This window comes from Zophobas morio, unplaced genomic scaffold (assembly GCF_036711695.1).
Source record: "Zophobas morio isolate AGI-343-1 ecotype UQ-CSIRO unplaced genomic scaffold, CSIRO_AGI_Zmor_V1 ptg000044l, whole genome shotgun sequence".
Classification (NCBI taxonomy): domain Eukaryota; kingdom Metazoa; phylum Arthropoda; class Insecta; order Coleoptera; family Tenebrionidae; genus Zophobas; species Zophobas morio.
This window is the reverse complement of record NW_026972149.1, coordinates 8,603,783-8,629,565: the sequence shown is the minus strand read 5'-3', so window position 1 is coordinate 8,629,565 and position 25,783 is coordinate 8,603,783. Positions and strand designations below refer to the sequence as shown.

Genomic DNA, 25,783 nt, shown 5'->3' with positions numbered 1-25,783 from the left:
AATTCTCAACCGTTGAACTGTAACCTAATTCTAAAAAAAAACTTACCGTAGTGTATTGTGTGTTGCCTAGTTTTACTTTTGTGATAACCATAGAGGTGATATCGGTAGTCATATTACCTCCATGCTTGTAACAGTAATCTCTGTGAATTTGTTTGTTTTCGACGTTCCAATAAAAACTTAGCCTCTCTTTTATAAATTGTGAATTAAAAGAAATCAACTGGAATTTCTACCCCAGACAATAAAGTTAATTTCAAATTTTCCGCCCCTCTTCATTCTCAGTTGCACCAATCAACTTCGTACGATTGGCACTACGGTTGGTATACCTGGTGCCGCCATTTGTCCGCGACGATTGCAACCGACGCGCAGATTCAGTCGAAGTCCTAGAAAACAAAATTTTGTTTTCTCTTTTGCTTTGTGTAGAATACGTGTTTTGTTAGTGAAAGAAAACGCAATGGCGAATCCGAAGCCTGAACCTGTAGCGGCGAAAGAGGAAAATGACGCTGATGCCCAACACGAACAGCCGGATAATCAACAGACCGGTCAACAAAACTTCGGTGGTCCCAAGCGTGGGGGCCACAACAACAGGTTCGGAAATCGGCGCCCTGGACCATACGTAAGTTTATTGAACTTAATAGGGTTATTTATGGTTTGTCGTAAAATACGGATTAAAACAAGATGGCCGTATGCGAAATTAAGAATGGCGAATTGAGATCATGGCCCTCTTGTGAATGATGAATGTTTTTGGTCAAAGGAGGGCTTTAATTAATTCATTAGAGAATTTAATTCAATTTGGTGCGGCTAATTCGCTGGAAACGAAGTTTGTGGTCACGTGGACATGGGCGGCTCGTCGGGGTTGGCGGCGGTTACAGTGGCCATAAAACCAAAATTTTATTTGGCGGATTTTGTGTGCTCGTTTTGTATGGACTCGCCTACTATGTTCGATTTATTAATAATTTACAGAGCGTATTTAATATTTACCAAGATAGGGTATCTTTAATAGAGGATTTTTAAAAACTGTTAAAATATTTAAATCAATCAATAGGTTGCTGTTGAATCTGTTTTAAGTAGGATTTATTTACCCCACGAACGTGTAGATCGTGATTGTGTTGTTTGATTTATGCTAAAATATTATCAGATGTCAGGAGAGATTATCAACCTACCTCACGCTATTTTTGTATAACAATAAAATTTTACAACCCACGAAGGTAAAAAGGTTCGTAAAACTTTTAAGTACATAACAGTTGGTTACCAAAGAGAACTTCATCCTATAGTGACTTTAACTGAGGTGTGAGAATTTCGTTTACAGTAACAGAATGTTGGCTTGTTTGTATTTGTATGCAGATATGTAGTTGACCTCCCAACATGATTTAATTATTTGATGAACAACGGTTTTCCTGAATACAAGACTCAGATTCCGTAGATTTCTATAGTATGTATGTATATTCGGGAGGGTCTTTACTATGGAATTAGTCTGAGCATTATTACTATTGAAACAAATTGAGTCTTAAATATGTTTATAATATGGCATTTTAATTGACTTGCAGCCTCAGCGCGGCGGCGGTCACGGCGGGGACAATTTCGGTAGACGCAGGGGTGGTGGTGCTGGCCCTCATGGCGGTCCAGGTCCTCATGGAGGTCACGGCGGCCATGGCGGTCCAAATCATAACGATCAGGGACCCATGGGACCACGTGGACCCATTGATAAAATCAATGATAAGCTTTCCAATATGGGTGGACCAACATTTGACTTACCTCCGCTAGAACAATCCGAGAAGAAATTTTCCGGGCGAACGCGTTTGTACGTCGGGAATATAGGAAATGAAGTAGATGAAAGCGAACTGAAAGAATTGTTTAGTCCGTATGGCGAGACAAGTGAATACTTCATCAACAAAGAAAAGAATTTTGCATTTGTTAGGGTGGTAAGTGTCGCTTGAAAGAAAAATTCAGTCGTTTGTATTGTGTTTGTTGTGTGTAGGATTATCGTATCAATGCCGAAAAGGCTAAAAGGGAACTGGATGGGATCCTCTTCAAAGGGAAAAATTTGAAAATCCGCTTTGCTCCAAATGGATCCACCATCAAAGTGAAGAATTTGACGAATTTCGTTTCAAATGAGTTGCTGTATTACGCTTTCTCTGTTTTTGGAGAGGTAATTAGGAAGTTCGAGTGGTTTTTGGAAATGAGTTTGTTGTTTAATAGGTGGAACGCTCATACGTCGTCGTCGACGAGCGTGGAAAACCTACTGGTGAAGGCGTCGTTGAATTCGCCCGCAAAGGGTGCGCTCTGCACGCAGTGCGCAAGTGTTCAGAAGGATGCTTCTTCTTGACCTCTTCACTTCGTCCCTGTATTGTCGAGAGTTATGAACCAAGTGACGATACAGACGGTTACCCGGAGAAGTATCTCCCTAAAAAGAATCCCGAATACTCCAAACACCGCGAAGTAATTTCGTCACTCACAATTTGCGGACTTCCCTCACCTCGCACTGTTTTAGGTCGGTCCTCGCTTCGCTGGTGTTAGTAGCTTCGAGCACGAGTATGGAATGCGTTGGAAGCAACTCCACGAGCTCTACGCTCAGAAAGAACAAGCCATGAAGAAAGAGTACGAGATGGAGAAAGAGAAATTGGAAGCTCAGATGGAGTTCGCGCGGTATGAACACGAAACTGAGATGTTACGTGACCAATTGCGTGCTCGCGAGATGGATAGAGACCGCCAAAAGCACGAATGGGAGATGAAGGAAAGAATGGCTGAAGAGCAGCGTCAGAGGAACGAAGAACAGATGCGTAGGCAGCAGGAGGAGATGCAGAATCGCATAATTCACCAAGAAGAGGAGTTGCGCAGACGCCAACAAGAGAATAACTTGTTCATGCAAGCCCATCAATTGGACAACATGCTTGAACAACAAGAGCAAGCTTATGACCAGCCTGCTGGAATGTACAACAACAGTAAGTTTGTTTTTGAATTCGTGACGATTTTAATTGATTGTTGATGTTTGTTGCAGTGAATCAAGATGGCGACGCTCCAGTTGTGGTAAGCATTAAACTGAATTTCTTTTTGTTAATGTTTTGGTTGGCTTTTATTATGAGTAATATCACAGCAAGTCAATTTTTTATGAAGAGAAATTTTTTGTTCTGTTCAAAATGTAGTTATATGGTTTTAGATTTATATTGACTTTTGTACACTCTGGGATTTTTCTCATTCTTCAAATGAATAATTGGGAAAAATTGCTCGGGTGGGTTTCGTTTGGCAGTTGATGGTAAAATTGTACGTGGCTACAATTTCTGAAGGTTGTTGTAAGTATGCGGATGCTTACTTTTTTTATGAAAAAACTGTTTGCTGTTGCGGTGAAATTCGATGTTGACTTTTGATAGAGTTATGACGTTACAAAAATTGTTACTTGTTTGATTAATTTTGTGTTCTTTTTTTTTGAAATAAACAGAAAAACGACATATATGAAGCTGTTTCTATTCTTATGGAATTATATTGCGCTTCGTGTCTAGTAATTTTGCTAATGTATTAGATAATTGTAAACGTATTTTTTTATTTTTTGGATTTTACCGTGTTTCAAATTCTGTATCAATATTTTCGAGTATAGACAGTCGTTAAATATGGGACAAACCCATTTTCTGTCTAATTTGATTTTCTTATACTTTTTTTACGTAAACAAACCGTAGTTGCTTTCGTTGTGTACCTGATTTTAGTGTAAATCAATTCACGAAATTGTTTTGAGATTTGTTCTCGCTTGATTTGACGTTAAAATGATCAGCAAAATGCAATTAAGCAATTTTTTGACAATGCGACAGCAACTACTGGATATTTGTAATAGACCAAAATTTAAACAATCAAGATATATTTGAACAAGAAGAAATGACAAGTTCCTGTTTTGAAGGTTAGTGCATATTAAATTTATTATTTTATATAAGACATTATCTTACTCAGCTTGATCGTTTGATGATGATAATAATAAAACAATCGTAATATGTCGTGCTTCTTCGGCGTTACCATGTCTTATTATTTATTTTGTCGTTTTCTTCAGTGAAAGTACGGTGTTAAATTGAAAACAAAGCATTTCTTTTCTTTTTTCTTTTTGTATTAACAAGGTCTCAATAAAGGTCTATATTGTCGTTACAATTAAAGGAAATTTTGAATTGAGATTTTAACATTTCATAATTGTTGGCTGAACAAACCCGATTATTTTTGGTTTCTATTATGTGGTTTTTAACTTCTGTCAGAATCATTTGATGTTTTCCTATTTACTATTTTTAAATCTGGAATATAAAGTTATGGTCCATTTCAGTTTTACACCAGCAAACTTTGGTACTAATTAAATTAAAACTTAATGAACAACAAATCTAGTGTTATTATTGGTTCGATAACACATGTTGTAGTCTCAATTAAGCTTCCGAGTGTAGTGTGTAATACAGTTGTTGCATCAATATGCACAAGAAGGCTAGAATAATGTGTACAATCATGTTTAAAGTTGGCAGGAAGTCGCATTCATTTGAAATGGACTATAACTAATTTTTCCTATTATTCTATATTAGTGTTTAACTTTAAATCGGAATTTGAGATCTTTTTAGCTATATAACGTACGTCCGTGTTTCAGTATAACCATACTGTTGGTGGAATTATAGACTCCTTCTTCAGACATTTATTCTTGTATCTAGAAAAGGAAGATAATGTTCATTTTTCGAGTCTTAATTACCAATAGTTAGTATTCAGCATAATTTGATGATATTCTGCGTATCGTCATCATTTTTCTAGCTGTGAACACTAAATCAAAAAGTGTTCAGTTGTAGATAATGACGCAAAAGACGTTTATTGTTGTATGAAATATGTTGAATTCCATACAAACTGAGTTGTATGTTATCGTTATCGTGTATGTTGCTCATTGCAAAGTTTGTGAATACGTCAATGAGTTATAAATCGAAAATACACAAACAGAAGGAAAGTTTCCATACGTTTTGCGTTCTAGCTGCACTAGGTAATATTTCGTATGCTTGAAATATCTGCACTACAGGTTGTGCTCTGCAGATACACCTTTGACTTTTATTCTGATACAATTGTTTTACTTCCATTATAAATTTTGAGCTGCACTTGAGCTAATGTAAATCTGTACGTGTAGCTATGTCTTGAACAGAAAAATTTTTATTCTAATATTGTCGCATTGATTGTATTACTATATATTTTATTAGAAGAACTACTTCTCTTTATTTTTATTTACATCTGTTTTAATCTGACCTAAATTGTTGTGTTCATTGAAACAAGTGTGGGCCGCTGTGTTTGGCTTATCGGGATATGTTTAATTTATTGTTGATCTGATTATCTTTTATAAATATTGTGATGCAACTCAACTTGATACCACTTATTAGAACTGCATTGCTTGCGTCGATATTCTTGCTGCGTGGGTCAGCACTAACACTTATTTTGTAACATCTGATTAAATAATTATAGAAACTAAAATAGTGAAAAATTTATTCAATAACAATGGATTATAAAAGGCATATATGTGGATATTTACTTTTTTCTGTTTTTATTTTTGTTATTGAAACTAAGCTCGGAATACGTTCGACAGTTTTTCTCCAAAAACAAGCTTCTCAATGTTCATCCATGCCCCATGGACACTGGTTACTCAATTCCCGACTTCTGGTTGTTTTGGTCTAGGTTTTTGGATGTGCTTCAGTTAGTTTTGAATGTTTTTCAGGTATGCAGCGTTTCTCATCTTCGGACTATTCACATTCACACAGGTCATAATATAAATTTTTTGAGATATTCTCAACGGTTTTTGAATTAGAAAATGGACTTTTTCAGTGTGAGGTCGTTTCACGAACTGGTCCAACTTACGTACAAATTTTTAATCGTGGATATTCTTGTCTCTCTATATGAAAATAATAGTGGATATTAAAAATTTCACGTTTGAAGTTGGCTATGTATTTTCAAATGTTGTTTGTGTTGCGGTTTTATTTTTATAACTGTGAAATATCTAGTCAAAGCCGGCTTCAAATGGATTTGTTAATAAATACATTAGTATTTGTGTCTATAATATTAGGCTACAACATTATAAAGACTTCCGAATCAGATCAATGATAAATTATTCATTTGAGTCAAAAACTGTAATAAAAAATGTCGAAGTAGTCTTCTAATTAATGAATATGATCGTATGTATGCGTTGCTTTATTGTTCTATCTGTAATATTATATTATATTAGGAACCAAAAGCTTTCATGAATTCTTACAAGCGCAACAACCACCGTTTCGAGGGACGTGGTGACATGGGCCCAACAGGGCCTCGTAATGGTGGCGGTGGTGGTAGAGGCCACTGGGTCAGCAACGATAATCGCCGTGACGATTTTCCACCTAAAAGGCGACGTTACTAGTTCACTTCACCATTCTCAAGAATTTTTTCTTCAAAACAATGAATCGATGACATAATTGTCATTCAGCAAATTTAAGTCGTTTCAAGTTTTCCTATGTTTATCAATATGACAATGTATGTGCGAATTTATGTTCAGTTGTGTTTTTCTCCGCACACTAAAGTCTAGTTTCACATACTCGTTTTCGTCCTCATCAAAAAATTCGGTTCATCTTACGAATAGATGGGTAAGTAGTGGAAGTTTTCGTTTTCGTTCGTTTTTATGCTCACGCGTTCCGTGTAGTTAATCGCTCGACGAAAAATGCCAGAAAATGTCAGAGCGGACACAAAATGCTTGCTGCAAGCTTGTTGTCGAAGCGCGTAAGGATTTTTTGTTTGGTTTGGTGTTTTTGGGGTGTTTTTCGCCGCAAGAATGTTTTCTGCTTTGAAAACGACACTCGTTATTCATCTATTTTTTGTATGGGCGGGGATGGACGGGATTTTTTGTGTTGAGCGATTTTTAATATAAGACTTCAAACGTAGGTTTTGAGTAATTTGTCAGTTTTAATATGTAGAATTAAAGCAAATTTAAAATAATGTGTTTTAAGTATGTCCTAATATATACCCAAAAACTCTATGTTTAGTCGCCGCCATTTTGAATGACTAACTTAAACAGAACCTGCATTTTGTCTTACTAGTAAACAGTGTTTAAGTTACGTCATTCTTAAGCTATATCTTAAGAAAACTTAGTCTCGCGTTATTTACCGAAGTTAGTACATTTTGTATAATAGTTAAAACTGCGGGGTTACAAGCTTCTAAGTGCATGCAATATTTAGTTGTAATGTGTTGCAGTGTACTAAATCTTAAATTCAAATTCAGTAACATCGATCAGTTTATCATGAGTCATGCAGAATAATTAACAGTCAAGTTTCGTGTTTATATCTATTTAGTAATGATGTACAAATCCATAAAAAGACATAATATACATTGTAAAAAAAGTTACTGTGTGATTTATAAAACCGTATCTGTCGCATTTTCTCGATATTAAAGCGTGCACTTAAATGACCACTTTTAAAACAACAAGTTTTAGCATTTAATCAAAATTGAATGTCGCTAATTCCATATTAAAAATTATTTCTGTGAAATTTCGACGAGCCAAGTGTTTATTGAGAAATTCCCATTTAAACTTTGCGTATCCTGCAAAGTGCTTTTCCAAATTAAAATTCAAGTGATCGTTGACTTTTCGCCGAACTCGTGGCTGAAATAATCAAAAGTATTACACGCTGTGAAGTTTTTTAATATCGGTCGTTCTGAACAATTTTTTTGTCAAACTTCCAGGCGATGGATGATTTCATAAATTCTGGAAATTATACACTTCTGGACCTTGTTTCAGTTTCCAATTGAAATCGTTAAATATATTTTCTAAGTTTGTTTTTTGATTTTTTTGACCTTTTTGTTTGTAAATAGATTAAAACAATGGTGTACAACTTCGTTGAAATAAAAAAAAAAATGGTTTCCAATTGTCTCCACTCTTCGTAAACGTAATGTGCGCAATTAATGTCTAATAAAGCTGTGTACAGACCACATTATCAACGGTTATAGTTACTGTGGGTCAGCGGCACTAAATTGAAAAAAAATTCTAAAATTTTCGTAATTATTAATTAACCAATCGATTTGAATTGTTGATAACGGAAAAATATGTTGGCAAAAACATGTTGATTGCATTTTTCCATTGGTCATGGGCATTGCGATACCCGGCCAATTTTCCAAGGTACCCTAATTATCCATAACATTAAATATTATGTTAAAACGGACAAAGTCGATACAATTGGCTTCGTCGGTTGCGGTCGCAGTAAAAGCGCGTGAACAACGAACATAGGGTTCCTATTGATTAGATTAAACATTGCCAAAGTTACAATAAAAAACGCGCAGCCGACAAAGTCACTTAAATGGACACGAGTAAAAATATAATTAATTTCGTTAGTAATTAGTTTAATTGGCTATAGTGTCATCATTCAAACAATTATATTGATATTTTTCTGCTTCTAATGAGAAAAATTTTGAGTTTTCGTAAGATTTGGTCAGGTTCGCGTGATTGTATTGCCATGAGGAATATTTTAAGCAGAATGGACATTAACGTCAGTCGTTTCTTCATTATTGCATTCATCTTCATATCCGCATCATGACTGAAGTACACCCGAAGAATCATCATTTAATAAATTATATGTACACTCCCCAATTCCGATAGTTTGAATGGTGTCCCAACTAACATTGTAGCCCATTTTATTTTATTCCTTTTTTTGTGGTTTCGGTTAATTTAGTATCATTTGTTTCTTTTAACGTTTCTCACTTTTAACATACATTTCTGGTACCCTGCATGAAATATTCTAATTTTCTTTTTTTTTAAATAGATTTAGTACCTAATATCAATCCTTTTTATTTAATTTCTAACAATTAACTAATGGATCAAGAAAATTATTATCAAATTCTACAGCAAAAGGTAAGATACTGACATTTTTTAACAACGCCTTAACGTATATTCTTTCGATTTCGAAGAACAAGGAAAGTTCGAACAAAACTGCTATTAATGGTTACATCACTAAAACATTTGAATTTGTTCAAAGGTGAAGGTTAAACTTGAATCCGTTTACTAACATTGCATCAAAACGACATCTTTCTTTCATTATTCCTTTTTTAACATCTTCCGCTTCTAATACCGAACCTACAAATGTTTTAGTGATTTTATCACATCGCATAAATATAAAGTCTGAGTAAGTTGTGTAAAGCAAATTGTATAACTAGTTCGTTCACTTATTTTGAAATGATATAAAATAGAGCACATCGTATTTATTTGTGTTTTTTTTTTTAATAGATTTGCGTGTCCAACAGTTGTTGTTTTCTGTTTTAAAATGTGATGCGTTCTTCTGTTTCAGTATCATTGTTGTAACGAATACGAAGTCTCCGACGACTCGAACAAAAATACGTGGCCGTGTTTTATGTATATGATAGATCATTCGAACCCGTATTTGCTCGATTTCGACGATTTTATGCAATCGCTTCAAAAATTTGCGCGATCGGACAATTTTTTGTACGATGTTTTCGTACGAAATTTTAAAAGAATTTTCTAACTGTTTTTCAATCAATAAATTACACGAATTGTTTGTTTTGTTTTGTAGCTTTCGTGGAAAATAAAGTTTGCGTTTTTGGAAAGATGTTTTCATTTTTGTACGTGGAGAAAATACAGTCGGTTGGGTTTCGCTGCCGGTGTATTAGTGGCATGGATTAAGCGACTTAAAAAAGAATAAAGAACGTGACTTTCCTCTGGTTTTTTTAATGTATAAATAAAATCGAAAGCCGTTTCTCGCTCAAGTTTTTTGTATCTGGAAATTCGGGGCAAAATCTCATTTTATGAGGATTACTTGGCTTCTTTCCGGCTATTTGTGGACTAATACTTGAATGAATTACACCAGTTGGAAGATCCTATCTATATCCATTTCTTCTTGTGGCTTTATATAAATTGTAATTCTTATTCCAATCACATTTCCTCAACTGGATGTTCCACTAAATAAATTGCGACACGAATTCTCCAATTTATGTGACTACTTACAAGAGGATTTCGTTGTATCGAAACAATCTCGTATGGTTTTGGTTTTTCCACACAAAAAAAAAAAATAAGATCTCGGCTCGTTGAGCTAATTTTAGGTCCCAAATGAACATTGAAACATGAAGACCGTGCCCTAATTATAAATGTCGACAGCCTCGGGGAAAGAAGATTTTTTAATTCCTTGAACAAACATTTACCTTAAAAAGTCCTGTAATTGATCGAGGACAGGAGTAAGTTTCGCTGTATTTTAAAATAGCCAGAAGTACGTGAACGTTTCGGAAACTTTATTTATAATGACCAGGTTTGTATTTTTTTGTTCAATTTTTAACTAAGTTATATGTAGAAATTTTATTTAGATATGACACTGTACGCAGAATTTGGTTGAAAGTTCGCATTTAATTATATATTGTCTCTTGTCTTCCTCCAAACACCGGTTCTCTAACATAACCTCTAAGAATATAGACAAGTTGAACGAGACCCAGAACTACGTGGATCCAAATTTACAATTTATTATTAAATGTATTCATGTCACGTACTGCTGGGTCGTCGCTACCAACTCAACTTCACAGAATTACGAGTCCGTTGATTTCGTATAGTTTGATAAAATTATTATTTATGTGATACGACGGTCGTTTAAACCCGTAGAAATAAATCGTGACAACTTAGCACAAATCGGCATTCTTTTATAATATTTTGATTAGCACCAATTGCTTAAATTTATAGTCAAACTTTGATTGTATGTCACATAATGTATTTATCATCGATATCTGCGTAGGATATAGTGGTTACTATAAAACTAGGACAATATATTTTATTCACTCGTTATTTATACTAATGTCTGTAGATGTTGGAATCAACCGTACAAAACTGAAGTATTCCTAAGTTTTCTCATATATATTTTAATGGAAATTTCCATAATATATACATTATCGCTTTTGAAATGGTAATTTCCATGAATTTTTTTCCTCGAAAATAAGTATCTTGAAGGGTATAAGCTGTTTAGAAACACATTTTTATAAGAGGGTTTATTTAAAAAATATAGACTACACCATTGTGATCTTTATGTGGTGATTTACTAAGACTTCTTATATACATTAGTAACACCAATGCTCATTGTGAAATCCTACTGTTATATCAGGCAATTTGTCATAAGTCATATAAAATACGAAAAAACGTCATTTCCTTCATTGGGTAAAGAGTTTTTCAACATGGAAGTGTCTCCAACCCCACGAATAATTCAACTGGTGAAACGTGTGTTAAATTATGAAAATTATTTTTTAATATAGTGTTTTTTAAATGACATTGAATACGTGAGTAAGATTTGGGGATGTTTGTTTTGAGTTTCTGCCATTACTGTTTATATTTTAAAAACGTACCGACATAATATGTCTCGTATTTCTCTGGTATCCTACATACAATCCGTAAATCTGATCCGTTGGGCCTTTGGGCATTTAAACTCGAAGCTTAACCGTTTGTACATGTTTGTGGAATGAAGGAAATGACGTCAGACGCTATATTATTTTATCGTTTTACAGCACCGCCAATGTTTTAAGATTGGTTTTAACTTTTCTGTTTCGTGTAATCAAAATTTTGATTGCTCCGGTGACTTAAAATAGTTTATAGAGAAGTCATAACGAGTGAATAGATCGTTTCACTTAAACTACATATATATAGTTCTTTTTCAAGGTATTGATTTGTATTTCATTCTTTTCTGAGATAACTTAAGCTAGTTTTAAAAATGACCAATTGGGATATCATCTAAATTTGATGTTTACATTTTCAACCAAAAGTATTTGATACTTTTTGTTTGTTCTTTTTTTTTGTATTCAATGTTGTTTAAAAAATGTACTAACTGTTGTTTGATGTTCACAGGTTTTGAAAATTTCTCATCCACAACGATGTGGACGGAAGGGTTGAAGAAAAACCGGATTTTCTAACGAAGCTGTGATTTTACTACTGTGATAATTTTGAAACGAAGTACCTGATGTTTGGAATTTATTTTATTTATTCAAATAAAAGTTTATGTACGTAATTGTGTGTTCCTTGATCCTTAACCCCCAACTGACCTTAGAGCGATTAAAATAAGCAAAACGAAGAACTAACCTCGAAAGGTAAGTGTAAGACAACGAAAAGCGATCAATTCTCAGCTAAATTGTAAAATTTTTGTACGCGATTTTGAATTTTTTCCAAAAAATCGTCAGTTTTTTTAAAGATTTATTAATTTCACAACAATCGGTAGGAGATTATGTGTCAAATATAATCCCCAACAGATGACAGAGATAAACAGATGTACTTTTTTATATTCTCGGAGCTATGAAACGTCCAAAAGGTGAAATTTGTCGTAAGAAAATAAAAATTGGTGACGTCATTTTACTTAAAAAGAAATTAAATATGTAAATGTAACTTCAGGACAAGTATGTGTTCTTTATTAGACAATTTAATGTTGCGTGACTAGTATGTAATAACCTGAAACAAAAATATTAAGTTATTTATGTATTTTTTTGATCATCACGAAATCTTGATGTATAATACATCACAGACACTGGCGAGGAGTTTTTTCAAATAGCACTTAAATAAAAGATGACCGAAATGATTGAAAAAAGCCAGTATGACAAAGTTACGTAACAAAAGTAGCGTTAAGAAGAGGCACAGTATTGTTTCTAAAAATAAAAAGTAGGAGTTTTGTTCCGTCTTCGTGTCTATAATAGTTATCTGTAGATAAAAAAGTGAAAGTTGCCTCGCCAAACAGCAATTTTGTAGATCGTAAAACGAATGAGCATCGACATGACATGGGTAGGGCATATAATATGAGAGTATGACTGTAATTACGTACTCCTCAATCCCACCCAAATCAACGTAATGACCTTGGAGTACCTCTAAAAACAACAATACACCAATTACCCTATTCCCCAGCAAATCCCCGTTCCCCACGGTGTAAAAAAAGCGAAAAAACCCATCGAGGGCAAACTTTGAAAGCAATTTATTTTGAACGGCAATAAAAATAACGCGTAGGCGCATGCGTGTTCGCAATTAGCTTCTCGTGTGCTCATGCGTATTATTGACGAATTTTCATGAAAAGTGTTGTCTATTTTAGCGAGTAATCTAGTATTAAAAATTGATCTGTTAGTTTGATTTCACGTTCGCGATTGCAGGCCACGAAAAAATGCCCGTTAGAAAGGCCATACATGCCGGTAGCTGGTACACGGATTCTGGTAAGTGTTGTCAAACATTGATCAGCTGTTTGTAGCTTATTGTTCACTTGGACATCGTGCCAATGACCTCTGTTTTGCTCAGGCCCCGAGCTGTCGAGACAACTGGAATACTGGCTCCACCAAGCTGACTTGATTCACGGGCCTGCTAGGGCCATCATCGCTCCGTGAGTTCTTCCCGACTCGAGTTAAAAATTATTTTCAACTTGTGTTTTAGACATGCTGGCTACCAGTACTGCGGGGCCTGCGGGGGGCACGCTTATAGGCAAGTGAGTCCTGTCGTGGTAAGGCGAATATTTATTTTAGGACCTTCTCACCATGTCCGTTTATCAGGATGTGCCTTGTCTACTGCAAGAAAATACAAAACTCCTCTTTACGACTTACATGTAGATTCACAAGGTAATAGAAACTTTCTTAATTTTTTTACCGTTGATAACATTCATTGGCGGGATTTTCGACTCCGAGTTAAGACCTAAAGCACTAACGGCTTATTTATCTCATCAGTAGCAATAATAATAAATACTTGCGGTAATCATGGATAATCCTTTGTGGTTTTACCTTGACGTCTGTTGATTATGACAGGTGTTAATCAAGGCACACTGGATTTCGAAACACCGGGATGATGTGATAACAACTTTCCAAAACATACGTACGTTATTATCATAGTTTCCGTTAATACAAAGTTAACTATTTTTTTTTTTACAATAGTAGACATTTTCTTTCATTTTGAATGACATTTAGTCATAGATTACTTGATGCAAAATTATTCTTGTTAAGACGTGCCACAGCATCCTAGATTTAAAAATAAATAAAACATCTGAGTCTGGTTATACTTTCATTGTCTTGTTTCTTTCTTACGTCCTCCTAAATTTAAATAAAGCAAATACTTCAGTATAAAATGGTGTTTGTTCACTTGGTACTGGTGTTTGCTAAGCTAATTCTTATTCTCATTTGAGATTAAAACGCGTTCAAAAACGTCCTATTTATTTGAAATTTTGCCGAACCCCCGTTAAAATTCGCAAACGGACGCCAATGGCCGCGGTATTTCCTTCCTTCGAAAAATGTGTAATAATCATGCACATATTTACAGCATGAGTCGGCAGTAATTACTTACGCTCGAGATCATCCAAGGTTGCAAAATATAGGGTGTCGCAAAGCACGTTTGCGACACTTTTAAATCCAAACTGTCACAAAATATTAACCAATTACGATCGAGCATTCAACCGCGAAAATTTAAATTTCGCATATATGTATACGGTTTGCGAAAAGAGCATCGTGGGTGACAGATCTTCCACATATTTGTTTTCGCATTTCGTGCTGCTGTTGAGCAATACTTTTTATGTAGGTCACATATCGCTTCCGCTGTCATGGTTAGAATTTTCATTAAAACTGAGATACACGTTTCGACGTCGCAATGTTTAATCTGGTAATAGAACCACCCAGTATTTTGAGATGAAATATTCATCGCCGTGTCACATCCAAGCTTAGTAATAAGCGTCTAGATTTCGAAATCAATCAGATGCAGTGTTTTTCGTCTCGCTCGAATAAACCCGGTGTATATTTCTATCGCTGTTTAATTCCTCTATATGTACATTCGTATACCTTTCAGTTTCAGTTGAGCTGAAATTTGAAATTCACGTCACCTGTCACGTTGTCTGATGTTTAATTTACTTCCCTCGAAATGTTCACGTATCCTCGTCCAAACAAAAAATCGATATGTGTTCATATCACACAATTTTGTGTTTTTAAATTAGTGTCTGAATCCCACTCAGTTTGTATGTTTTCCAGTAAACGGCGAACTAGAAATGACAGGTCAATTCGAATGGATGGATTTAGATACCGACGAAAACGAACACAGTATTGAAATGCATTTACCTTATATAGCGAAAGTTATGGAAAAGTGAGTGTTCGTATCGACACACGCATATAGATTACATTTTTTCCCCTTTAGTTACAAACACCAATTCACCATAGTACCTATACTCGTCGGATCTCTTAGTCCAGAACGGGAAGCTTGCTATGGAAGAATACTATCAAGTTATTTAGGAGACCCACAAAATCTTTTTATTATATCGTCAGACTTCTGCCACTGGGGCCACCGGTTTCGATACACGTACTACGACCGCTCGTACGGAAACATTTATCAGTCAATAGAAGAATTGGACCGTTTGGTACGTATCCTTCACGCTAAAACCTTTCGCATTAATAGATATTGTGTGACTCGGGCGGATGGATAGGTTTTGGCGTGCGACGCTTCCGCTTCGTTTGACTTAATAAATTGAGTGTATTTGTTTGACAGGGGATGAATATCATCGAAAATTTAAACCCGACGGATTTTACGAATTATTTGAAAAAATTCGGAAACACGATTTGCGGTAGGCACCCTATTGGAATACTTCTGCAGGTACGGTAGGCAGGTGGTGTATTCGTGTATGCTTTTTTTTCTTGCAGGCGGTGCAGGAGCTCCTGCGAAACGACAGTAGGCGAAACGCGAATTTAAAATTCCTAAAATATGCTCAGTCAAGTCAGTGTCGTAACATGAATGATTCGTCAGTGAGTTACGCATCGGCTGCCCTTGTGTTCGAGTAGTCAGTGGCCTTACAGCTATCACATGCATTGACTGTTATTAAAAGGAACACCTTCGATTTTCATTATTAAACGATAATGTGCAGAGCGAAGTTTGGTATCTACTAGGGTAATTCCGAAGGATTTGTTTACACAAGTATATTTTAACTCATTTAAGTTTTTGCGAGTAGTCGTAAGGGAACACCTAGCTTTATTTTCTAGATTGTAAAAATTGAGATGAATTTTATTGAAAATTCGTTCTCTGTAAAGCTAAATTCTAAAAATCGTTAGTTTAGTTGATTGTCTTAATTTACGCTTACCTGCCGTTTATACTAGTAAGTAAGGTTTTTTACTAAACGATTCCACTAAGTGACAATTGCATCACAGTGCTTGGATCAAAGTGGATGGTAGGGTATTGTTAATTTTGGTATTGTGTTTTGGGTGTATGTATCTATTTGAATAAATAAAAAACGTCAAAAATTAAGTTTATATGTTAGTTAATAAGTCATATTTGGCTTAACTCTATTTTTTATAACGATCTTGTGCAAGTTTATATTCGAACTCGGTCCAGAATTTTAATTTTAGAGAAAACCCAGGAAAGTGCATATGGTTCACTTATAGTCGTTAATTTTTCATATTTTAATCTCATTGTGATAATTTAATTCAGTGTTAATATTTGTTAAATGTGATGCTCGTTACTTTGTGACATGCATTTTAATTATATAAACATTGAAATTTCGCAATATTATAAGTATGTGTAGAACTAAGGAAGGTTGTGAAATTTTACACTGTAGGGCTTTCCCGAATTTAGGTTTATATACAGTGATGTCGCAACATTCATTTGTGCTTACAAGTCATAATTATCAGAAAACTGGATGTCGATTGCTTGGTAGTTGTATTTAAGAGTACCAAAATGTTAGCTACTAAATTCTGTATAGAGGGATACGGATGTGGGGAGTTTTGCTGTATAATTATTGACACTTCAGAAATATATATATATCATTTATAGGGCCAAAATTAGACGTTTGTGTTAAGTCGTCATAGGTTTTTGCATAATTAGCTTGAATTTTTGTAGGGATCGAAAGCGAATGAATTTCTATTTCGTTCATAATTAACTATATTTTCACCTTTACGTATGTTCGGATAGATTTTATGCTAAAATTAGGTATATAACGATATACAATAAATTTGTCCTGCTGTAGGCCTACTGTTTGTAAGCCTAAAGACTGTAAATTTACAATATGAAGTACATATGCCTTTAATCAATCAATCTATTGGATGTATAAACTGTGAATGCAATTTTATATCATTCTTGTAACACGAAATATATGTGAAAAATATTTTAACTGGTGTTTTTTTTCCGGCGTGACGTCAGACTCGTCGATTATCGACGAGTCGAGGGAAAGGCGGCTTAAGCCCGACGTCATCGCGTCGATGACGTCATATGTCCGCGTCTTATTAGCAAAAACACCCTATCGAGAAAACTCCTACTAATTTTGTACTTATTCCATTACCGTCTTTCCTTTTTTTGACAGGTGTCGATCGGTAGGCGGGGTGAAAGTGGGCGGAGCGTTTTTTTCAAATTTTTGCAAATTAGTTTTCGAGGTCAAAAAACGGATTTTAATATTTGCGTAAAATTTTCGAGCATATTTCGTAACGGTGCACGTTTTGCTTATGCGTTCAAATTTTTGGGTGTAAACGGGAGATGGGGAAATTCACTCCCCGGAAAATGACAGATCCGCGTTCTTCCGACTCGAATAAAATCATTCGAAATAATAATAGCGTCGATAAATAGCCGCAATAATAAAATTTTCTTGCAAATATTGACATGAATGATCGTGGCGAGTGGCGACCCAGTTTGGAGTTTGTGTAGCCGGTGTCAATGTAGGTGAAATGAAGTTGCTCCAAACAAGAGAAATCGTCGTCTGTGTTTCCCTATGTCTTAAGAAAACCGTAAATACAGTGCGTTTTCTGTGATAAAAAAACAAGTGTTGTGTTTATTGAGACGGTACAAGATGTAGGAAGTGCTGGTTCGGTCAAAATAAAACATTTCCAGTGTTTATGTGGCACAGATAATTGTTTTCCACTTGGACGATATAAACATGGCTACTACTCAGACTCTTAGAACTCTTTCGTTTTAAAAACACGCTGTATGGACGTTAATGGTACAAATACACAAGTACACGAAGAAATCAGTATGATTATGACATGCCCAGGTAAATAACCTCAGCGTCACTGGCAGCCCCCTTATATAACCTCAATCGCCTCTTTCGATTCGGATGCATGCACCTCGTGTTTACGAAGTCTTTTTTATTAAGTGTGTTAACCCCCGCAGCCCCAATGAACGATAATTTTTTTCGTTTTAGCCAAATCTAGCAACCCGACCTGTCACTCAAAATTTAAAGTGGCCACAGCACTCTTGATGTTTTTGATCCGGGCATACTATATTGGCAGAAATTGTGATACATTTTGATATTTACGATTTTTGTAATCGCATGCTACCAAAAATAGTGTCCTAGCTTCTGTTATGTTGTAACGTGTTTGTTTATACTGTGAAAATATTATGAATATGATAAAGTGTCATTTGACATACTTTTGATGTGGTGAGTGTAAGAAAATTTCAGTTGTTTTATCAAGATTCTTGCGTATTATTGAACATTCATTAATATGTGAGTCGACAATTATTCCTTTTTTGGCAGTAAACTTACACAGAACCTTGAATTTTTAATGACCGCTTTTGCAACGAGGGTTGTGCTTAATACCTTCCCAGTAACATATGTCAAAAGGTGCTCGTTTCGTATCGTATCAGTCGCTATCGTTACAATATGAACGAATATCGTAAATCCGAGGATTATATTAAAATTGAGTCTCTCGTTTCCGAGTCGAGGTTGGTCGTCGGTGGTGAAAACATACGTAGCGTATGTTTGTTTCCTCATTTAGCGCTTATTGGTTACCGCTAAGTGTAAAATGTACACAGTAACATTAAATTTGCTCAAGATAAGAAAATTTCACGCCTCTTGTGTACCCTTTTAATCATCAAACTTTCGGCGAGGCTAATAACAATAACCAAATGAGAGCCGTCACATCAGGAAAGTTTAATTTCGGTTGACACTACAGAGATTCTCGTAAAAAGCACATGTAGCATCAGTGTGGCGGTCACTGTGAGTTAATTAAGTCATTTATATTCATATTAAAATCTGAGAGTAAAATCGATGCAAAGTAAGGTTTTTTGTTTTATTTAATTACGATTCTTTGTGTTCACAACGTACGCCCGAGGTGACAAGTTGGTTGTCGATTCAAATTTAAAATTTTCCTTTTATATTTTTTTTGCCGACTCTCTGTACTCAAAGTCGCTAAAGCGCAATAGCAGAAAAATGGGGAAAAATAAATTTATCGCGGCAGGTTATTGCGTTTCTTTTGTTGTGTGAGTTTTTATGTAGTCAAGTTTGGAAACTGTTGAAATAGCTTTTGAGATGTTCAGGTTATTAACTTACGTGTTTTTGGCATAAAGAGGGAGCCTTTGAAGGGGTTACTGTTTTACGCACCACTCGGAGCTCGCGAATACGATATTCGCTCTTATTAACGCAAATTGTAAGTAAATATATTTACTTGCATGGGGATGTGTTGCGATGTGGTTGCGATTCCTGCTAACAACCGCAGCCGTAGATGCTGAAACATACATATACATCTAGCACGCCAATATAAGCAGCCCTCTTACTTGTTTCTCGGCTATTAATGTAGTCTGTTTTAAAGTGCCGTACAGATTATTACTCTAATTAGCGAAGTGTCGGAGTACGCTAGCAAACACTAAAAATCAGGTATGATCGTCGTTTTTTTTATTTTATTCGTGTTTATTGTGTGGTATTTAAAGTGCACTCGAACCGCCCGTAAAAATTTTCCTAAGTTTCAGTGCCTCTTCGGGTATCGAGGCAAATAGACGTTGGTAGGGATGCTAATTTAGAGTTTGTGAAGAAGCCGTCGGTGCGTGGACGACTACATCAAATAATTTCCCCCGTAATAACGATGTCCAACGAACGTTTTCTAGTGTCGTTCTGAGTAAATATAAGCGACTAAAAATTGGCCGTTCGTAAATCGATGTTATTTGTCTTGTTTGTTGTGTAGGCTGTGTCTGCATGTCAGGCTGTAGTCTGGGCAAAATATGAACTTATTTGGCTGCCTCTTTCCGTGTGCACTGCAGCACAGTTGGTGGAGTGTTGGAAACGAGCAGTGCATGACTGAAGAGTTTGTACACAGAATGGGCGTGAACGCTTCCACGGCACCCGGTGTCGAGGCTGTCCCCGTGCCAAACGGCATGGGAGTCGCGGACCCATGCACGCCTCCTTTCAGAGACACTATCGGAGTCATAGTCAGGTAAACCCTACCCGCCCTCACGCAACCCCCGCTCAAACTCGTCTTGCTAGGGAGCGCAAGAAGAAGGTTACCGGGTTCGCGACGCTAAAGAAGAAATTCATCCGCCGGAGGCGATCCTCGAAGGCCTGCGACCATGGCCGCATGCTCCGCGAACTGGTGGCCGACTGGAGCCCCTTGGAAGTGGCGGCTTTGCTGGAGGAGTACGAGGCCTTGGCCGCGTTGAAGGACCTCTGCGTGCAGGCGGAGCTGGCGCGTCCGCCCGCCGCCACTTTCAAGCAGGACCTCTCGGCCTTGTACGACTTCAAGTACTGCACCGACGCCGACCTGGTGTACCGAGGGGCCTGCTTCCCCATACACCGGGCACTGCTCTCCGCCAGGTGCCCGTACTTCAGGGACCTGCTGGCCGGCTGCCCTGGCTACGGGGCTCGAATATGTCTCGAACTGAGAACGGCCACCGTCGACGTGCAGCTGTTCTCGGCGCTGCTGCGGTATCTGTACACCGGAGATATATGTCCGCACGACACGAACATAGACATCAACCTGCTGAGGCGACTACGCGAGGAATTCGGAACGCCCAACGCGCTGGAAGCCGATCTGCGTTACTTACTCGAAAGCGGCGACTATGGCGACGCTGCGCTAGTGTTCACTTCCGACGGTTCTGACTGCCAGAGGCCCGATTCCGGTAGTTCGGAGTACGGATTCAGGCCAAAACTAGAATTACCATGCCATAAAGCGATCTTATCGGCGAGGTCGCCCTTTTTCCGCAACCTGCTGCAAAGGCGATCTCGAAGCGGAGAAGAACACACGGAAAGGGCTCTGCATATACCCACCAGGATCGTTCTCGACGAATCCGTCATACCGAAGCGGTAAGTCACGATCGGGGTTCAAGTCACGTTCCTTTAATATCTTCACTTAACCGCTGATGAAATAGCGGCATTTTGCTTCTTTAATTACTCCATTAACCATTACACTCTATTAAATCCTATCCGTTTTGAATTTTTTTTAGGTACGCTCGCGTTTTGTTGCACGCTATATACCTGGATCAAGTAGATCTGTCTCTGATATCGCGCGGCGGATGCGGCGGTGGCTTAGGAGAAGCCCAAGCGTTGACACACACAGGCCGAGCTCGCCCCTCACCACTCGAAGAAGCAATGGAACTGTATCAAATCGGACGATTCTTGGAATTAGATATTCTATCACAAGGCTGTGAAGATTTAATTTTAGAATGGTTGTCTCTAGAAACGCTTCCGACTGTACTCCAGTGGGCCAAACAACCGCACGGATCTGCCTGGGTCCACCGACAAGCACTGCATTTCCTCCGAGAAGAGTTCCAACCGGTCGCGCAATCGCCAGTGTTGCATCAATTGGACAAGGCTCACCTGATCGAAGTACTGAAAAGCCCGTTTCTACAAGCGAGCGAGCTCGAAATCCTCCACGCCGTGCTAAAATGGGGAGAGAACGAATTGGTCCGTAGAATGGAAGATCGAGGTAAGTGCCTGCCGCTTGTACCCCTCACCTCGCTAACCTCTTTGTTTTAAAGAACCGAATATAGTGAGCCACACTGCTCACTCCGTAGCCCGGAAGGGCGTGAAAAAGCGCGATTTGAGCGACGTGGAACTTCGCGAAATCCTGTCCGACTTGCTTCCTCTCGTCCGCATGGACCACGTATTACCTCCCAACAGCGATATACTAAATCAGGCTATTCGACGCGGTTTGGTCAGCACCCCTCCGAGTCACATGATCGGGGGCGATCGAGAGAACCTCCGCGTGAACGCGTGGATCCGGGGCGACAAAAACAACGGGCTCTTCGTCCAACCGCGGCTCTTCATGCCGTACTACGACGAAGTGAAGGTGTTGGTCGAGGACCAGTTGGTCCAAGAAGTAGAGATGATGCGTTTAAGACGGGCGAGGTACATGCCGGACATCCCGGATACGTTGTACATGGTCGAGGATAAGCCGCGCGTTCACGGTCCCGCTGGCGTCGACGTTTTGGCGTCGGTCCTGCCGGTGCCGGACCCAGCGGTGATGAACGCCATGTTGAAGCGGGAACAAAAACTGCGCCAATCGCCGAGTTGTCAACGTGCTCTTAACATGCCTTTATCGTCGCGGCACGAGATCAACCGCCAGATCAGGTTAAGAGTAGTAAGGGAGTTCAACTTACCCGATCCGGTAGCGGATATGCTTGAGAACTGCTACTGCGTACCGGATCCCAGCGACAGCGATATGGGAAACGTGAACGAGGGCCTGCAAATTTCGCCAAACAAAGGTCTAGCTCGAGCTTGCTATGGCCGCAATATGACTTTCCCCAGGCCCGGAGCGTATTCGCAGCGTCACGAATTACCGGCGATTATTCCGGAGGGAGAGTTTCGTTTTTCCAACGAGCCGGAGAGCAGTTCATGCAGCGACGGCCACTTGTCGGACATCATGCCGGATGTCGCAATGGCCACGGCTACGTTAGGTCAGATGCAGCTGCAGGAGCAGCAAGAGATGGAGCTGGATTTGGGCGACGGAGCCACGCACTTGCACGGTTCGATGGGGACCGCACCAGGGTTGCCGGGGTCTCTGCACCACCCACTTTCTTATCGTCGTTATCAACCTTCTACTTATCCTCATCTGAGGTCTGATTCGCAATCTTACCACACTCCTATGCCGCGATTTTTATAGTTTTAATTGTAATTCTTTGTTTCGCTTTCGTGTCTTGTACATAAAATGGAAAAGCATTCTTATCGGGAATAATATACATCTGTGATTTTCTGTGACGAGACATCTCTAGTTTAAAAATATTTATTAGATCTTTTTTTCCGAGACTGATTCGAGATTTTTGTTTACGATTGCAGATGATTAATGCCCGAGTAATACTAACGGTTGATTGTTTCATTGATCAACAAATTCCGTTAATTCTGTATTCATGTACCTGTGCGTGTCTTGTCTTAGATGTTGCTGTGTTGCTGTTACATGTAAATATATTTAGAGTCCAAGTGACGTCTCTTATACGGTGCGATTTTATCCACTACTAAGTGCAATGTGTACTTAAAACACTCTCATAACGACTATCATTAACTGTTTCAACAACGAACATTTCATTCTACAGTTTGCTTTCTTATTACGACTACAGTCAACGGTTATTTATTTTTTTATGCGACGCATTTTAATCTTCCAATTCTTAACGGAACTAAATTCTGAGTTACGGTCCAGTTGTTTACTGCATATCATCTTCTCGGAGAAAGCCGTGAACGTAACCTAAAACACTCACCCTTTATTGTTAGCGGAGGTGTTCGTGATGGGCTAAATGCGTAAATTGTTGACGAAAAATGCAAAAATGCCGACGAGGGTTACTTCGTATCTTTCCCTTTTAATTTAGTTCATAAATTGTCTGTGATTAATGTTTCTTTGAAGTTGCTATATATATAACATTTCTTGATTGGTTGATGTTGCAGATCACCATTTTGTGATATGTATTGTAATCTACGTTGATGTAATCACATTATTGTTATACATACATGTTAGCTTAGAACTGTATGGTTTATAGGCTTCTATGGGTAATTATTATTTAATAGAATCCTAAATGTACTCAATCGGATAATTCATGCGATTCAGGGTATCCACATAAACATAAAAAATGTTTATTTGTGATATGTAATTTGTATTTATTATTTCGATTATGTTGCTACGTTTTTAAAATACTTTTTGCAAACTGCAGTATGTTATATTTCAATATAAATATTAACACAAATACGAAAGACATTATAGCTTATTACATAATTTATTTGAAAATGTAAATATATTAAATACAAAAAATTATAATTAAACGTTGTTTTAGTAAAATAAAGATCACGATCAAATCCAAATTTCGTCAGTTTGAGTAGCCTTATCTACGAATTGCGGCTTGGCAAGACGAATCATGTACGTCGGACTTATCGCTCTAATGGGTCTCCTGCACTTCAGTTCTGTCAATTTCATACGTTTCACAGTTGGCGCTTCTAGTTCGTCTGGCTGGGGCCGCTTAGTACTAGCGCTTGCTAAAAAAGATAAATTATGTGAGTTGTTCCAGTAACGCATATTCAAATACACACTGAAACTACTCTGGGCTGTCATAGATATATTGCTTACGACCGACTTCACTATGTTCGTCACTGAAGACCAAATATTCGTGGGTTTATTAAGTAAAGGTGCATTTTCTGGACTCTTTGCATTTAAACTGGAACCATTATCACTGTTGAATACGTTAATTTGCAGCGATACGTTAATTTTGTTACTCCTGTCAAAGGAGTCAGCGACATTGGATCCGCTAAACTCCACTGTAGTCAAGGCACTCTCCCATAATGTCCTGTCTATCTTAGATTTGTCAAAAGCTATAAGTTCGTTGTTAATGTTTTCTTTTTCTTCGAGTTTCGTGCTGGTGGGTGCCGTTTTGAATATTTCCTCCTCTACACTTGCGTATGAATCGTCTAAAAAAAAAACTAAACAGTAGATCACACCAACCACAGTCCAATATACCTGCAGATGCCTCAATTTCATCTTCGAGTTTATCCTCTATTTCTAAAACAACAAAGACATTTTAGCAATTATTTTTGCGAATAATCTGTCTCTTTACGTTTTGGCAAAGAGAAACACTTTGGTTTTTTGGGACAGTCGGAGAATGATGGCGTTTCCGAAAAAGTGACCCTCCTGTCACTTCTCTTTGAGTCGCTCAAGTTAGATGATCCTGTCAACTTCAAATTAGACTTGTGGATATTCAGACTTTGATTATCTGGAGTTATTTTCTGTTTTGTGTTGATTTCTTCTTTGTGAAATAAAGGAGTACTTGAAGCGGCCATAGCAATTGAAGTAGGACCATTTTGATGAGTTCCGTTTTTAGTAGTCTTATAAAACGGCGTGATTTCAGGAGATGGTTCTTCCTTATCTGCGACAGGAGTAACAGGAGTTTTGGGAGTTCCACACATCTTTTCGACTTTCAGCGGACACTTGTCGTGAGGTACCAGCTCGTCAAGAGAACTAAAGACCTTTTTGCAGAAGACGCAGTGTAGCGGCCAGTGGGCACTTTTGATGTGACTGAGTAAAGACACTGAAGCCTCCTTAATGGTAGTACGACCATAAATGCAGAGTTCGCACTCCGGGTTTACGTTGTGGAAATCTTCCTCATGGTGGGCGCGGCATTTTTCACAACAAAAGGTTTTATGGCAGAGGCGACAGTTATTCTGAAAAGGTAAAGCCAAAATTAGTCAGTAGTTCAATACCTTTGTAAAACAGAAAGATTTATTTTTATGCAAGAAACCCCGTTAGCCCGCCACTGTTTACTTGAGTTGAATAGAAGTACAAGGGGCGGAACAAATTTAACACGACGAACGTAGGGCGCAGAGGTCACGTGATACGTATTTCTTTGAGTAGGGATAATCGCGTTAAAAAAATAAGATAACAATAAATGTTACTAATATTAATGTATAAATATGTGCATTACCTGTTTAAACGATTCCATTATTTAAAAGCCCGCCAAAATAATTACACGAACTGATTAGCCAAGAACACAGCTTTATGTCACAAAATTGAATCACACAACACATAATATTTAATAAAAAAAAATCGCACTACATGTTTTATTTCACCTAGAACTCAAAATTTATTTTAAAAGTGTAGTTTTTTCGCCGCAAAACTCGATTGGCTGCTTCTGTGATTGGCTGCCATGTTTGTT

General features: G+C 37.6%; 4 protein-coding genes across 7 annotated transcripts; 3 read left to right on the top strand and 1 right to left on the bottom strand.

Moving 5' to 3' along the window:
- The first annotated feature begins 326 nt into the window (after positions 1–326).
- Positions 327–11,981, top strand: LOC135141720 (hrp65 protein-like). Of its 3 annotated transcripts, none has more exons than XM_064073067.1 (7): positions 327–613; positions 1,545–1,919; positions 1,976–2,146; positions 2,197–2,436; positions 2,489–2,939; positions 2,996–3,024; positions 11,822–11,981. In XM_064073067.1, exons 1-7 carry the CDS (start codon positions 452–454, stop codon positions 11,864–11,866), a joined length of 1,473 nt encoding a protein of 490 aa, XP_063929137.1. In that variant the 5' UTR covers positions 327–451; the 3' UTR covers positions 11,867–11,981. The 3 variants fall into 3 exon arrangements, with proteins under 3 accessions (XP_063929137.1, XP_063929136.1, XP_063929135.1); XM_064073066.1 differs by lacking the exon at positions 11,822–11,981 and adding an exon at positions 6,233–6,942; XM_064073065.1 differs by lacking the exon at positions 11,822–11,981 and adding an exon at positions 6,203–6,942.
- A 1,015-nt stretch (positions 11,982–12,996) lies between these two features.
- On the top strand, positions 12,997–16,207 carry LOC135141352 (protein MEMO1). The gene is made up of 7 exons (XM_064072389.1): positions 12,997–13,161; positions 13,244–13,325; positions 13,376–13,557; positions 14,947–15,058; positions 15,110–15,329; positions 15,458–15,562; positions 15,610–16,207. Exons 1-7 carry the CDS (start codon positions 13,113–13,115, stop codon positions 15,745–15,747), a joined length of 888 nt encoding a protein of 295 aa, XP_063928459.1. The 5' UTR covers positions 12,997–13,112; the 3' UTR covers positions 15,748–16,207.
- Positions 16,208–17,206: 999 nt separating this feature from the next.
- LOC135141784 (BTB/POZ domain-containing protein 7) lies at positions 17,207–23,903 on the top strand. The gene is made up of 5 exons (XM_064073224.1): positions 17,207–17,939; positions 19,846–20,094; positions 20,145–20,960; positions 21,101–21,582; positions 21,635–23,903. Exons 2-5 carry the CDS (start codon positions 19,883–19,885, stop codon positions 22,756–22,758), a joined length of 2,634 nt encoding a protein of 877 aa, XP_063929294.1. The 5' UTR covers positions 17,207–17,939; positions 19,846–19,882; the 3' UTR covers positions 22,759–23,903.
- Positions 23,839–25,642, bottom strand: LOC135141785 (uncharacterized). Of its 2 annotated transcripts, XM_064073227.1 has the most exons (5): positions 25,553–25,642; positions 24,689–25,292; positions 24,592–24,633; positions 24,168–24,542; positions 23,839–24,113 (listed from the first exon to the last, which is right to left on the bottom strand). In XM_064073227.1, the coding sequence occupies exons 1-5, from the start codon at positions 25,568–25,570 to the stop codon at positions 23,932–23,934; spliced, it is 1,221 nt and encodes a 406-aa protein (XP_063929297.1). In that variant the 5' UTR covers positions 25,571–25,642; the 3' UTR covers positions 23,839–23,931. The 2 variants fall into 2 exon arrangements, with proteins under 2 accessions (XP_063929297.1, XP_063929296.1); XM_064073226.1 differs by having other exon boundaries at positions 23,839–24,542.
- Positions 25,643–25,783: the final 141 nt, after the last annotated feature.